This window comes from Polyodon spathula, chromosome 6 (assembly GCF_017654505.1).
Source record: "Polyodon spathula isolate WHYD16114869_AA chromosome 6, ASM1765450v1, whole genome shotgun sequence".
Taxonomy (NCBI): Eukaryota; Metazoa; Chordata; class Actinopteri; order Acipenseriformes; family Polyodontidae; genus Polyodon; species Polyodon spathula.
The window spans coordinates 73,828,438-73,843,412 of record NC_054539.1 but is presented as its reverse complement, the minus strand read 5'-3'; the positions used below and the strand labels follow the sequence as shown (position 1 = coordinate 73,843,412).

The window sequence follows — 14,975 nt, the reverse complement described above, 5'->3', positions numbered from 1 at the left end:
ATGACAACTAATACATATGTATGTATTTATTGATTCACAGTGTGTCTGGTGACTAACTCAGTCTTAAAGAACACTTTGCTTGCTTCCTGGGGGTGTTATCTTAGCCGGAGACTACTGTGTGTGTGTGTTTAACTGGATACAAGGTCACAATTTGTTTCTAAAGTAAAAAGGTGGGCCTTTTTTGTTTTGACCACATGTTTAGTATCACTTTAGTTAATCGTGCAATGAATCTGTCAATTGGAAAACATTTCAAAAGAATAAAATAACCAGGATCACTTCCACAGAACTTACTTTGGCCATAACCTCCGGATCAGGATCTTCAATTGGGTCAGCCCATTCAACAGTTACAACGTTGCCCCAGACTTTTACTTTTCCGCTCATTAACCTGCGTCTTGCCTGGGCAGCAGTTTTATGATCTTCATATTCCAAGAAGCAAAACCCCCTGTTCTTTCTTTTGTCATCTGGCTGGTGGTACAGTATAACATCTGTAAGACCCTCTGTTGAAACAAAATTGGGTATATTTAAAATTAAAACATTTGAAGCCATGTATTTATTTGAAGAAAAATAAATAAGTGACTATCTTTCAGTAAGACTTCAGAAATTATTAAAATCCCAATTCAAAACAGGGTTGTCTAGGTAAAGTACTTTTCCTTCTGAAAATAGTGATCTCAGTCAAATAAATTTTACATCACTGTTTCAGCCGAAAGATGGTGTAATAACATCACTGATCACAAAAAAAAAAACTGATAGGAAAAAAAACAATAACTGATACGGAAGATGGGTCAGAACCTTCAAAAAGGTGTTACCAAAAGGGTTTTTTGTTTTTATTTTTTTATTTTTTAAGGGCGCTTGGGTACTTTTGTCTCCAGACTGTTTGACATGTTTCTTACCTGTGACTTTGCCAAATTCTTCTATAATTTGTTCCTTTGTTTTACTCTTGGGGATAGAGCCGACAAACAGTCTGTTATTGGCTACAGAGATGCACACACCAATGTGCTTTCCTGGGCGAATTTCATGGTTATTACACTGTGGGAAATAGTAAAGATATAATCAAAGTCCTATTGATAAATCTGTCACGTCTCAACCAGCCAACTAAAAGGTAAATACATACCAGTTTAACAGCCTCCTGAGCGGCTTCTTTCGTGCAGAAAGTGACAAAGGCATAACCCCTGTTCAGACCACTTAGGGGATCCATCATGAGACGCAAGTCCCAAATGGGCCCAGCCTTCTCAAACAGTGGAACAAGTTCATCTTCAAACAAGTCTCTTGGAATTTTGCCCACAAAAATCTGAGATTAAGAAAGACAAAAAAAAGTAGTTATTTTGCAAGAAATTCAAAACAGATCTCTTAATACTTCAGGTCAAAACATCACAAGAATATTTTGGACCTAAAGTTGCAGAATATAAATTAATGAATCCATGAACAACATGTCCATTAAAACTCCTCTGTCATATTTTGCTATGTATTTTTACTTTGAGGATATAGGTGGACCACACATTACATTCCCAATGTTAAATCGCTCTCCTTAATTTATAAATTCTCTAAAAACACATGGTAAGCAATGCTAAAATACTAATGTTTCCACAAAAAAAACTTGACAACCAAATCCTTACCTCTGTGCCAACAGTAGGCTGCACTCCTGAATGCACACACTCTGGTGGTGGGCCACCATATTTCCTCTGCCCTGTAGTCACATCAAGTGTATAGCTTGTTCTTTCCAAAAGTTCCTGTTAAAACAATGTCTGGATTAAAACCCAACAATCAAATGTTTAGTATTTTAATAACACATCTGTGATTTGGTACTTTAAAGACATTATAATCTTTAACCAGCTCGCTTACCGAATGCTTCATCTTTGAAGCCAGGATTATAATATATATTACAAATTTAGGTTTTAGAACAGAATTAAGCTGCATCCACTGGACGTGAGCGAATAACTTAGAAGTCAATTCAGTCAAATGGGAGAATCCACACCAGCAGCGAGCGACATCGCTTTGAGAATTTCGTGTCGCTAAAATAAAACCTGTTTTTATATTTTTTCGTTGCACGACTGGAATGAAACTGACCAGTCAGAAACAAGGTTAACACCACTGACACATGTCAAAAGCAGGTCTGAAAACAGGTTAATTTTATGTAGTACTAGTAGTCATGATTTGCAAGTGGTGCATTTAGCAGCACAGAGACATTTTCTTTCCGATTATGCAAGTTGCATAAAAATAGGTTTATTAATAATAAGCAAAAATAAACTGGACAACACATGCAGTTTATATACATATCCAGCATTTAAATGAAAAAAGGCACTTTTGCTGGGTTTTAAAAATGACAAAAAAAGTTCTGCATTCACACAACTTGAACATGCAACCTAATTATTTTTTTTGGTTTGTTTGTTTTTATGACACATCGTTTTGTTCACTAAATTGTTCTGTGGCACAAAACTGTGACAAGAATGTCTTTACATATGCATAAAGTGAAGTTTTGTGGAGATTCACCAAACAAACTAAAATTAGAGGTCCCACTATTCTATATGTTGTATTTTTTTATTTATTTATTTATTTTTTTTTTTTTAAACACAACACATCTGTATTCTATGTGACACATCCCAACATTACCAAGCTAATGGTTTGGAAGATTGAGCCATATCTGTACACCAGACTGTTTAAAACGTCCTTGTTCTGTGTATAATTACTCATAAGTAAATTAAGTCAGAGACGGCTCAAACACACCCATGATCTGATGCATCAGTCTTCAATAGCGTTTAAAATAAAGTAGAAAAACAGCATTGATAGTAATACAAGGTAAGTGGTAACATGTGCATAATACTACTAATAATAATATTGCACTTAAATACTTAAAGAAGTTAATATAAAGGCTCATTGAAGCAATTTGTAAAGAAACAATTAAGACTACAGTAAGTTGTATACATAAAATGTACAACAATAAAATATTGCTGTCTGCTGGCTTCAAATCAGACTACTACTGGTATCTAGTGCTTAATTTGTAAAGAAAGAGGTGCCGGGGCGCAAACAATGACAACACGGTCCTTAAGAACCGCACATTGACACACGGTCCTTAAAACCGCAATTCAAAATAATAATTTTTTTTTTTTGTTTTTTTGTTTGTTTTTTAAGTATTGTATGTACTAGTGTTAGATGTTTACAGTCACATATTCCACATCATATACAAGTGGTGCGCGTAGAAAAATTAAAGGCAACCACAGGACACAAAAAAAAAGCCTGCATACATGTTTTGTTATGGTTTTGCTTTTAAATGGTTTTAAAAAAAAAAAAAATTTAAAGGCATTCAGAGGACTCCAGAAGGACAGCATTGATTAATAAATAAATACGCACACCAAGACGAACGTTGGTTTTACCCACGGTCTGCACTATTATCAGCTATGTGTATGCAACAGAAGCCGCTGGTAGATTACAAAAATAATTAAAAACTTAGACTACATAGTTGTTATCTTAGTATGTTTTTATTCTTCATTAATTAAGTTATATTCATTGAAAAAAGCCAAGCGAGAACCAGATCGTTATTACTTTTATTGTTTTGGCTTATTATATAGCAGGCTAATTTTCCTATTGAAGTAGGCTACAATATTTATTTTTTTCATTAAAGCTGTCATTCTTTGTTGAAATTAATGCACAGCTTTCATATTTTGTTGTGCTCTACTCATTTAAATCAAACCAAGTAGTGTAAGAATTGCTTGCATCATTCATGACGCTTTTCAAATCAAGTAAGCTTATTTCTGTATAAAAAATGACAGAGTTGCAGCTAGTGTCATCTTAAAAGGCACTCAAGCTGAAATGGTAAAGTCATTTAAAAGTAGGCTACAAACATGGCAGCGGACTCTTAGTGTGCAAGCACGAACTTGAAGACTTGATACAACTGTGTTGAGAATTTAAAAAGAAAGCATTTTATGGAGATTTTTAATTAAACATACTCCGATGCCCACAGCCCCGGCACAAATTAAGCACTGCTGGTACCACAAACAAAAAAATACTACTACTACGAGTACAACTGTACAATTACTACTAATATGATAAGAATATAACTGTTGGATATATATATAATGATGTTCAACAACTCTGCTCAACAGAGTTTACAAGTTCAACATTTATTTTACAACGGAGTTGCTGGAGGTCAGGATGGTAACCTTTTATCAAAACAATACCTGTTTTGTAATAGGACAGCCCATCTCTAGTATGTCCAATAGGAATGCATGGGCGGAGTCATGTATTTATTTCCAGTCTTTTGGATCGTTTCCAAGTAGCGTCTGGTGTGGATTGACATTCGGCGACTTCGCTCGCTCGTGTCCAGTGTGGATGCAGCTTTAGGGAGTAGATTTCAAAAGCCATTTTGTACCATGTTTATGAATGTAAAAATATCTTGTGGTAGCATTTGCAGAAACTGTTAAATGAACTTAGTAAAACAGATTTAATGTGATTTTAAAACATACTTTTATTTTTGCTTCATCTGGTCCTTTACTGGATTCTGACACTTTGGTACCCTGTTTCTCCCTCTGTCTGTAGGTCTTCATTACACCACACAGGAAGGCACTTTTGTTCTGAAATAAAATAAGTCATTTTATTAACCATAACAATCTGGTATACTTAATAACTTAACACAAATGGTGTTTGCAATTTTGACTTGAACTGCAAGTGACTTACTTGAACATGTGATAGATCACTGTCCTTGAACTGCTGTAGTACTTGCAGAGCACCGTCTTCATTAAACTCTTTCAAGGCCTCAATTGCTCTTTCATCTAGGTCACTATGAGCTACCAGCCCTTTGAAAAAAAAAAAAAACACATTTTATTTATAAAAAGGAATAGGCAATTCATACAGGATGAAAATACTGTATAATGTCCAATCAGGCCTTATAGGTAAACTACCACCCCAACAGTCACCCTGGGATAGAATACAAACAGCTTCACATGGACAAATCCTAAGGTGTAGTTTAGGAATGCAATAGCCTTTTTAACTATGGAAGAAAATGTGTCTGATTAGATAATGATTTGTAAAGACCACATATACATTTCACTCACTTTTGCTCGTATTTGAAACTGTGTCTGTTGCGACCTTTGTTGCATCATTTAGTGTGTTCCACAGCTTTGGCTAAAACACATTCTGGCCTTTAAGCCTCTTACGTTGAATTGAATAACTATTAAATAGTAAATCAAGTATCGTTGCAATGTACCACTGCTTAGTCAACAAATTTTTATACACACTTGATCCCAATGCCTAATATCACAAGCAACAGAATTGTATTTAGCACATTAGAACAAGTAACTTACTACAACATATGTTTGATGTAATCTGACTCTGGTCTTTGCAAACCCAACTATTATTATATATGTTGTGCATCACCTGTTCCTGCTGTGAACAGCTGCTGTCATTGTTCTTCAAGTGCCCATCTGGCAGAACACATCCCTGGAGACAATATCATTACATGCCCTTTCTCTGGCTATCACTCAGGCATTGCTTACACATTTTTTAAACTAATCAGTGCAGACAATACACCTCAATATAATCAACTGATGTAAATATTATACTGCAAAACAAGCATTTGTAATGTTGCATTAAGATCTATATGAACAACTATTGCATTTAAAAACACCACATTGACAAAAGGGTTAAGTGCCTCTTTAGAACACTGCAGTACCCATTTTGTTAAGAAACCACAAAAAGTTGCTTTAAGTATCCCAAATCCCACATGTAACAGGGATTATAATGTAACATCATGCAGCAATTTAGTGCAAAATGAAGTCATGTGAAAAGCATGTTTGGTTGCTTTTGTGCACCTTACCTGCTATGTAAATTTCATCTAGTTTTTCAGCAACTTTCTGTGGTAAACCAGCTTCTAATAAAGTCTGGAAGTGCTCAGAATGGGTAACTGCAGGGTTGTCCACTGGTTCTTCAGTACCATTTCCATTAATATGTTCTGTGGCCATGTCTCCAGAAATCTGTGCAAATGCAATGAGCCAAATTAAATTGAGAAAAGTTTGTTGAATGTTAGTCAGGGGTCATATCGTGTAATTTCACAGGCATGCACATGGTACATACCTTTCTTGTCCCATTAACTATACAGTTACATTTCAGCACAATGTCACAAGTATTGCTGCATTTTAGATTATGGGAATATACTTCAACTGCTCCATGCTTACATTGCAATTTTGAATGTTTCAAGAATAGACCGCAAATTTCATCCCACACCTTCAATACAGTCGTCTAGTTGTAATCAAATCATAAAGCTCTGCTAATCTGCATTTGTGTGCAATTAAAGTGCTCGTTTAACAAAGCCTTCCCGCCTTCTGCTTCAGTTGCTGTAGCCAGCAGAACGAACAAAGCACGTCCATGGCACACCCCACAACATCAGACCGGGCAAACTGAAACACGTGCGTTAGGTTGTACAGTAGTTTGGTTACAATTCTGTCAAGTTATTCTTACGTCAAAACTACATAATCTAGTTTTGAAAAGTAGCTGTAATTCTCAAACAACACAGTGTACAGTATTTTCAATATAAAGACACTGGCAAAATTCATATAAAAAGCCGGTTTATACAAATGACGACAACCTCGCACGTTTATAAAAACTGGTACTTCCTTTCAGAACATGACAATATAAAGCACTTGCATCTACCGTGTATATGCAAGATGTATGGTAGTGACAATTAATTGCCAATATTAATTGCCAAATGCCACCTCACCGACAAATTAACAGCTACATGCACACAACGTGTAGGCAGTATGGCAATTGAGCTTTACATAAATGGTGTTGCAGACACAAAAGAAGACACTTCGCTTTAAAGTAATGTGCCTTGTGTGTGTGTGTGTGCGAGTGAGTGTGGAGGGGCCTAATGAATGAAACGAATATAAAATGCCTCTGTACCACTATCTATTGACAGCATTTTAAAGATGCACACATATATATTTTCTTGACAATTAACAGATCTATTTAAATGGTTCCAAGTGAAATATGTACTTTACCAAAATATTCTGTAACTAGCTTTCTACAGAAAGCAATCATGACAAAGGCCTAGCTGGCCAACGTGCTGCCACATAACTGGAATCCATTTTCAAAAAGCCGGTGTTCTCATTCAGACAGCATCCCAAACCAACAGTTTAAAACACTGCCAAAACAAGTACAGCCGCAGCCCTGCACGCCAAAACCAGTCAATACGTGATTCAATTATTACCTGCCGATTGCTCTGCAAGTTGTGTGGTATGTGTTTCAGAAGGAAGGGTATAAAAAGGTGGAAAGTCTTCCCGGCGCAGACCCACCTCTAACGTTTCGCTCTGCAGGATGATGTAAAATGGCGGCCGTGCTCACGCCGTGATTTTGGTCGTATCGATGGGGTTTCTCGGACAACAGCGCAGGGGCTCGCCGTTCTCTCTCAGTGAAACATTCTGCTGCGTCCAGCACCAGAGGCGGAGCTCCGCGCCGCTGCACCGCCCCGCTGTGGAGGGAGGGAGGGGCGCAGATTCCCCTCAATGACGGGCAGGGCTTTACCATGAGCGCCTCATCCTACTACCAACCCTACCCATCAAAATAGAACAAAGAAACCGATTTTGTAGCTCGCTCTTGAATTTTACATGCACACAAGAAACACGATATAGATATCTATAGGTTAAATGTTACAAATATAGCTAGTTCTCAAAATATGCACAAAATAAATATACAAGCTTCATTTACTGGAGATTAGCATTGCCAACATGTTTAGTGTAAGTGTGTTTACTAGTACTATGTTTTATTCCATTACAAATGTACGCATTTAGAACGGAATAAAAACAGAAATACACAGTATGTTTAAGTCCAAAGCATTAGTTATTGTAAGTTTTAGCCTTATCTTACCTTCTTATGAATATAATATAGTTTGGTGCTTATTATTAACTGTTAGACTTTTGGCTTCATTAACAAACTATTGAACAGTTTCCTGAATATCATTGTATTTACAAAAGCATAATTTAAATAATGCATTAGAAAGACATGCAAATTGGGTCCGAATGGTAAAATATGGTTAGCATTGTTTCCTGTAGTTTTTTTATTTATTTGGTACAGTACCATTTAAGAACATGCTCAAAAATGTAGGGCATAAAATCAACTCTAGTGCTGTAATTGCAGATATGCATGCAAAATGTGTTCCAACAGTTAATTGTCATAATATGTAAAATTCATAACACAAATAAATAAGACTCAGAACACAAGTAAATCTGTTTAATTATAAAGAGCATCTGATCATGCCAAAGCATTCCACATTACAGAAAGATTGCAAAAACCTCAGACACCTGCAACCTCCAACAGCAATCCAGCAAGTCTACAGCAAATATCAATTGGATATTTACTAAACAGCTCAGCAGTCACTGGGATAATTCAATTACTTCTAGTTGGAGGTATTAGATACGATTTTACCAGACCTAACGGCTTGATCTGCTCAACCTACCCTGTGTGAATAAACCACAACTGGACTTTGTTTTAGTGCATTTTACAAGACTAGGGAATCACTCTGGGCTTCTAGTCTGTGGTTATCCTGGGATTATCCTCTACAAATAAATGAGAAGCAAAGGATTCACTGGTACCTAGAAATGCTTCAATGGAATCTAGCTGTGCTTCATGGAGTAGAGTTTCATCAAATCAAGCTCAAGCACTTACCCTTGTGAAATCTCAATATCACATTTTACCCACATCAACATGTACTGCGCCTAATGGCTCATTAGTTATTTCTTATTTTGTCAAAACAATTCTGTGTGCATTCAGCTGCTGTTACTCAAACAGCTCAAGGACCCCACCCTGTAAAAACACTTTCTACTAAACATTTGCAGACTGTTCAGCACCTCGTTATCAAAACCTGATGATTTACGATTAGGAAATAAGTCTTCTCTGTTTAAAATGCCACGTGTGTGAACAGGACTGGTTTTCTGCAGAGCGGATTATTGTACCATATGGCTGGTTTTTTCAGTGTTCACTTTCACTCTTCCTACAGCCACTGATGAAAATCAGTGTTCCAGCATTATTAAAATCATATATTACTGACCCGTACCTTCCTGACGCTGCAGTATTAAATAAGCACGTCTCGGGAATTACCAGAAGGCTACTCTGAGGACGTACGTATCCCTGGACACCCCCACACCAGTCAGGTTCTGTATATTCAGAACCAACATAAACCTAAGCTTTTGGGGGAACTGCAATTAAAGGGCCAAGGTCAGAATTGTGAACAATGCAGCAATACCAGGCTCCAATAGCTTCATTTACACAAGGGACTGAGCAGTTCAGTTTCTTAAAATACAGCAAGGGACTCAAATATCATGAGGAAGCTGACAATTTGGATGACCAGATCCAACCCTTCAGTAAACTGTACCATGCATGTCTTATGGTTGGGGGGTGGGGGGTGGATTGTATCTGTAGGTAAAATGGTGTTTGTGTGCATTCCTCCATGCCAATCTGGTAGTTTGAATTAAACTTATGAAAGCAGGGATATCCACAGCATCTCCAGTTACAAGAGGAACAGGCACTCACACCAACAGTATACTGTGGAAGAGCCCTCTAGAGGCAAGACTACTGTAGTGGTTGTCAATCTATGCATTTCATCAAGTCCCTTTTAGTAGCACATTGCCAAAACATCCCATTAGCGATAAAAGCTTATTGTAGGCCAGCATTGTTTATATGAATAATTAAAGACCTACAGTTCAGAAATGTGTAATTTATTGAAGTGTCTACTTTACAAGCAATATTTGAGAGGTTGTTTATTTTCTGCAACTGTACTATTAAAAGAATGGAATGCATGAACATTAAGTGATCAAACATGGAGAACTATGTAGACAGAAGAAACTAGCGACTTCAACTTCTAACTGCAATTGCCATACGACACAGGCACTGCAATTCAATCAGTGCGGACGGTCAGTTCTTGGCATAGAGCAGATTTCCTTCTTACTTTGCTGGCAAAAAACACCATTAATATAATTTCATGTCAAAACCTGGTCAGAAATGCAAGAAAGCTAAAACCAATACTGTAATAGACTTAATATGAAATTGGAATGAACAGGTGTATGCCGTATGAAAGCAGGTCAGGTTCACAGCCACAACCACGTGGCATCAGTTCAGGACATGCAAGAATTCACTGTTCCAGAATGCCAAAGTGCATTTAAAATACAGAATTAGAGGGGAAGACTTTTATTAAAGCAGGAATGTGGCAAAGGAGGAATTGCATCTCACTATAAAACTGAAGACACTGCCGCTTTAAAAAGAGCAAGAAAATGAAGCAGACTAGTTTTTTTTTTTTTTTTTTTTTTTTTTTTTTTTAATGGAAACATTGAAATGTACACAAAAACCATAGCTTCAGAAACACTGCACACCAATAGCCAAACACTTAGTACTAAAGTTTAAATAGGAGGGAAAAAGCCACATGAGCCATCAATTCCCCAAACACAGTCCTTGGACATGTAGAACACCTGTTACAGTTGGACAGATAACAAATACAAATAAATAAAGTGTCAGCCTAATAAATGACAATGGTCCCAACTAGTCCAAATTAGTCAGTTCCATATAAAAGCTTTATCATGCTTTTAGAGTACCATGTTACCAAAAGCTTAATATCAATCTATATTTGTGTAAAAGCACTAGTAGCACTCTGCTGCAAGGTCAGTGCACAGTCCAGGTCAGCAGTCAGATCCGTTTGAATTTTTCATCAATACTCGGGTTCGGGATAGATTCATCATAGGACTGGTGAACGCAGAATAGCTTTCACAATGTATCGCTGCTCTTCTACACTGTCCGGGCCACAAATTCAACAAGGTGGCTTAAAGCAGGGGGCTCTTGCACAAGTTAACTTACCTTTGACTGCACAATTCTGCAAACTCATCTGTGCTGCAAAGAAATTTGAGGACAAGTGTTAATTCTTAACTGTATACATTTTACTGTTACTCACAGCAACATTAAATCTTTCTACAGTTGAACAATGGCCCAAAGCAAGAGACATGTGGTTGAGTTTCAGGAGTCAGATCCGTATGTGATTATCAATCAAATCTGAAGTCAGGTTCGGGATAGATTCATCATCAAGACAACCACACTGAACACAGGTACAATTCTATTAAATGAGTGCGTACCTGCAAAAATCCAGTCTCCACTGTCACCAAGTCTTCTAAACCCGATAACCAAGCGCCAAAACGCATCTTGTGCTGCACACAGAATAAACAGAATTGGTCTAGATATCTAGTATTAATTAGAACGCCTACTGTAAAAAGATAATTGAAGCAGCCAGTCTAGGTGTTTTTGCAGGGCCCTTAAGGAGGGGGAGCGACTAATGCACCGTATACACCTGCATGTAATATGCAAATTAAAGCAGGGATGTGTTCTTGAACTTTGGTTACTTTAAGTAAAAATAAAATAGCAGTAGTTTAATACAGGTGTGATGTATAACTATGCTCCGTTTATTTTAAAATAAAAGTAATTTGCTAGCAGTTTAAACTGTAAAAATTAACAGAATAAAATGTTGCAAACAAGGGTTACTTCAAAACTAAACCTGTGCATGTTTATTGGTGTTGAGCATGAAGGGAATTGTTAATAAAATTAAGAGGGAGCCAGTGCAACCAATAAAATGATTTCACTGTATTACTAATCAAAGTGGAATTTCAGTAGTCAGAGCTGTACGAGTATCAATCAAAATGTATTGAAACATCGGGTTTGGGATAAACTCAAGACAAGGACAGAATTAAACTAAACTCAGACAACACAATCATTAGGGCAAATCCAAGTTACACACCAGAGCACACACCTACAGCACCTGCAAGGTTTTGGGCATTTGTCACCTGAAGGCTTCAATATATAATGATACCTTGCAATCTGTATGCATTTGAAATTCAGGAACACCACATCGTAGAAGTGTAAGAATTTTAAATATCACAAGTAAAGTGTGGTTGTGTTTCAGGAGTCAGATCCGTATATGGCTTTCAATCAAATCTGAAGTCAGGTTCGGGATAGATTCATCATCAAGACAACCACACTGAGGCAAGCAACACATCTCACATGAGCCAACATACTTGCAGGAATTGCATCTTGTCTGCCACCAATTCCTTTGAACTCTCCCACCAGGGCTCAGCACAAATTCAGCCTGTCCTTGTGCTGCAAAGATAAAGAAATCCAACACTGATTCAAGCAGAAAACGAGAACTGAAGAAACAAACAGTGTGGTTGAGTTTCAGGAGTCAGATCCGTATGAGATTATCAATCAAATCTGAAGTCAGGTTCGGGATAGATTCATCATCAAGACAACCACACTGAACACAGGTAATTCTATTAAATGAGTGCATACCTGCAGAAATCCAGTCTCCACTGTCACCAAGTCTTCTAAACCCATCAACCAGGGCAGCACACACATCTTGTAGTGCTGTAAACACAAGGGTTTGTTACGCAGAGATATCTAGTAGTAAACTAGACAAATGAACATGGTTAAGTTTCAGGAGTCAGATCCGTATATGGCTTTCAATCAAATCTGAAGTCAGGTTCGGGATAGATTCATCATCAAGACAACCACACTGAGGCAAGCAACACATCTCACAAGAGCCAACATACCTGCAGAAATTGCATTGTCTGCCACCAATTCCTTTGAATTCTCCCACCAGGGATCAGCACAAATTCAACCTGTCCTTGAGCTGAAAAGAGTAAGAAATCAAACATTGATTCAGCTCAGAGAACAAGCAGAAAACTAGAGAACTGAACAAGCAAACAATGTGGTTGTGTTTCAGGAGTCAGATCCGTATATGGCTTTCAATCAAATCTGAAGTCAGGTTCGGGATAGATTCATCATCAAGACAACCACTCTGAAAACAGTTAAATTTCAAACAAGCTGGTATACCTGAAGTTAAATCTTCTGAACTTCAAAAGTGCTTCACGCAAGTTCATCCTGTCCTACAAAAAGATGGAAACAAGCCCTTGTTGGCATTTAAACACACAAGGTACCAACTGTATTGATATCTAGTTGACTAGAGCAGCGGTCCTCAAACTGTGGCAAGGGAGCCTTTGGGGTCTGCAAAGGGGTTAATTCTGGACACTTCATTTTTGTACAGTGAATATATGATTACATCAAGTGTAAGGGGTTAAATCACATTAGGTTGCTAATTTCTCCGGATATTTATAGAGGGGAAGCTCCTAATCAATATTCATTCATTTTTGCTCAGCCCAACACTAATTTCAGGATCAAAACTGCTGGCACATATACCAGTTTATTATAATTGAATGTGTAAGTGTATTTAAGGGGTTAAATCACATTGGGCTCCTAATTTCATGGATATTTAGAGGGTCAGCTCCCAAACAGTATTCATTTGTTTGGTGACAGAGGGGTTCCCCCCTCTTAGAATCAACTTTGCAATTGGTGGCCCAGAGCAATTTAATCCCCACAGTTACTCAATGTGTATTGCATTTGCTGTATGCGAGCAAGCTGCAATGTTTGCCCACTGTTTTCCTATCAAAATCAGTTTTGGTCAGAGATACACACAGGGGATGCAAATGGGTTCCCCATGTTATAATCAACTTTGAAATAAGAGGCAGAGTGATTTAACCCCTGCTAAACCCCAGTTATTCAGTTTGCATTAATTGGATAACATGTCAGCTTGCTATCTGTGCCCTGTTTGTCAGCTCCTTTGACCCCTACATCAGTAATGGCTGAGAAAAGTTGAGCTGCCCATCTACAAACACCCAGAGAAATTCAGCCCAACGTGACTGACCACTTAAACACAAAGCCAATCATTCAGCAATAAGAAACAGTCGAATAAGCCAACTCCAGCCTCCTAATAACTCACTGCAGTCAATTATGCAATGTGGGCCAATTTCACCAATTAATCCACAGCAGGCGTGGTGGCACTGCCCTTGAATTTATACAAGTAGCTGTACAGACATGCCAACACTAGGGCTACTGTTTTTCCACGATCGCGGAATTAACATTTTGTAATTATGCTTGCAACTGCACCTCTGTTCTGTAAAAGAGATTGCTTTGCAAACTACACAGAAACCCAACAATGACGCTTGTATAAAACATTTTTCTATGTTTATTTGGATCACTGGATAAGTGGTTATTTATGTTCAAATTACTTTGTTAATTGTGGGAAAACCTGAATTTGCCATTCCCAAGAATAGAAAGTCAGCAGCCCTAATGCCATTAAGTTTTTCATACGTGTGTGTTACAAATCGGCATCGACTACAGTCAACATAAAGCAGCCACGCCTAGCAGGAGCTCCGTTAAGTTTTGCAAGAAGTACTGCCAACGACGAACTTGTCTTGAATTACCAATATCATTACGTTTGTTTCATATAAGTTTACGTAACAATCATTTCAGTTAAAATCTGCTAACTTTAGTATTTAACAAATGTATTTAAGCTCAAAATAAAATAAATCCTTTACTCTCCTTCCCCCTCCCCCAACGACATTAAATCAGCCAGCCGAGCCCACGTGGGAAAAAGTAAAAAATTAAGTACCATCATCGATACTATATATATATATATATACACACACAAATACAAAAAAATGTGATTATCAAACGCGCTCACACATATAGGATTACTATTACACGCACAGAAACGTGCAACAGTAATTATACTTACTTGCAGCCCGCCTGCATGCCACACATGCCGAGTCTGAAAGACTGTTCTGCGGAGTGCGCTGCCTTCTTATACTGGTAACACCCATATCAATTTGAAGATTGAAACAAGTAGATTCGTTACAGTTTCCATGTGTCTCTAAACCCAGATTAAAATATGATGAAAAATGAGTATGCAACTTCGAATCTTTATTATGTATGTATTTTATCAGTATTGTATTTGGACAATAAATGACGGATCTTTTTAATTTCGCAAGTCATGACAATACAGAAGCACGATACCGTGTTATCCATAATAAACGCGCCCATGTTCATGGAGGGACCGATATCTTACAGTCATGTTGTATCCCATGGCTGAAAAGCACCCCACAAATCACACACACAACAGTGTA

At 37.6% G+C, this 14,975-nt stretch overlaps 1 protein-coding gene and 6 non-coding genes across 15 annotated transcripts in view; all 7 read right to left on the bottom strand.

Annotated features, from left to right (window-relative positions):
• The window catches only part of LOC121317612 (heterogeneous nuclear ribonucleoprotein Q), a 20,834-nt gene extending 6,200 nt beyond the window's left edge, over positions 1–14,634 (bottom strand). For 4 of the 9 annotated variants that reach the window (XM_041253726.1, XM_041253727.1, XM_041253729.1 and 1 more), the window contains exons 1-8: positions 7,196–7,376; positions 5,807–5,963; positions 4,669–4,787; positions 4,458–4,565; positions 1,614–1,727; positions 1,112–1,288; positions 891–1,026; positions 292–497 (exon numbers count right to left, since the gene is read on the bottom strand). In XM_041253726.1, coding sequence (XP_041109660.1) covers positions 292–497; positions 891–1,026; positions 1,112–1,288; positions 1,614–1,727; positions 4,458–4,565; positions 4,669–4,787; positions 5,807–5,951 — 1,005 coding nt within the window. In that variant the 5' untranslated portion in view covers positions 5,952–5,963; positions 7,196–7,376. Of the gene's footprint in view, positions 1–291; positions 498–890; positions 1,027–1,111; positions 1,289–1,613; positions 1,728–4,457; positions 4,566–4,668; positions 4,788–5,806; positions 5,964–7,195; positions 7,377–10,827; positions 10,861–11,099; positions 11,172–12,032; positions 12,115–12,303; positions 12,379–12,563; positions 12,644–12,846; positions 12,900–14,587 lie in introns of those variants that run through there. The other 5 variants (XM_041253725.1, XM_041253728.1, XM_041253731.1 and 2 more) reach the window with 5 other exon arrangements.
• On the bottom strand, positions 10,646–10,718 carry LOC121317772. The gene has a single exon (XR_005950534.1). It is a non-coding gene; the product is annotated as a small nucleolar RNA SNORD50 (small nucleolar RNA).
• On the bottom strand, positions 10,981–11,054 carry LOC121317771. Its single transcript, XR_005950533.1, has one exon. It is a non-coding gene; the product is annotated as a small nucleolar RNA SNORD50 (small nucleolar RNA).
• LOC121317770 lies at positions 11,914–11,987 on the bottom strand. The gene has a single exon (XR_005950532.1). It is a non-coding gene; the product is annotated as a small nucleolar RNA SNORD50 (small nucleolar RNA).
• On the bottom strand, positions 12,187–12,260 carry LOC121317773. Its single transcript, XR_005950535.1, has one exon. It is a non-coding gene; the product is annotated as a small nucleolar RNA SNORD50 (small nucleolar RNA).
• LOC121317769 lies at positions 12,445–12,518 on the bottom strand. The gene has a single exon (XR_005950531.1). It is a non-coding gene; the product is annotated as a small nucleolar RNA SNORD50 (small nucleolar RNA).
• Positions 12,730–12,803, bottom strand: LOC121317768. Its single transcript, XR_005950530.1, has one exon. It is a non-coding gene; the product is annotated as a small nucleolar RNA SNORD50 (small nucleolar RNA).
• Positions 14,635–14,975: the final 341 nt, after the last annotated feature.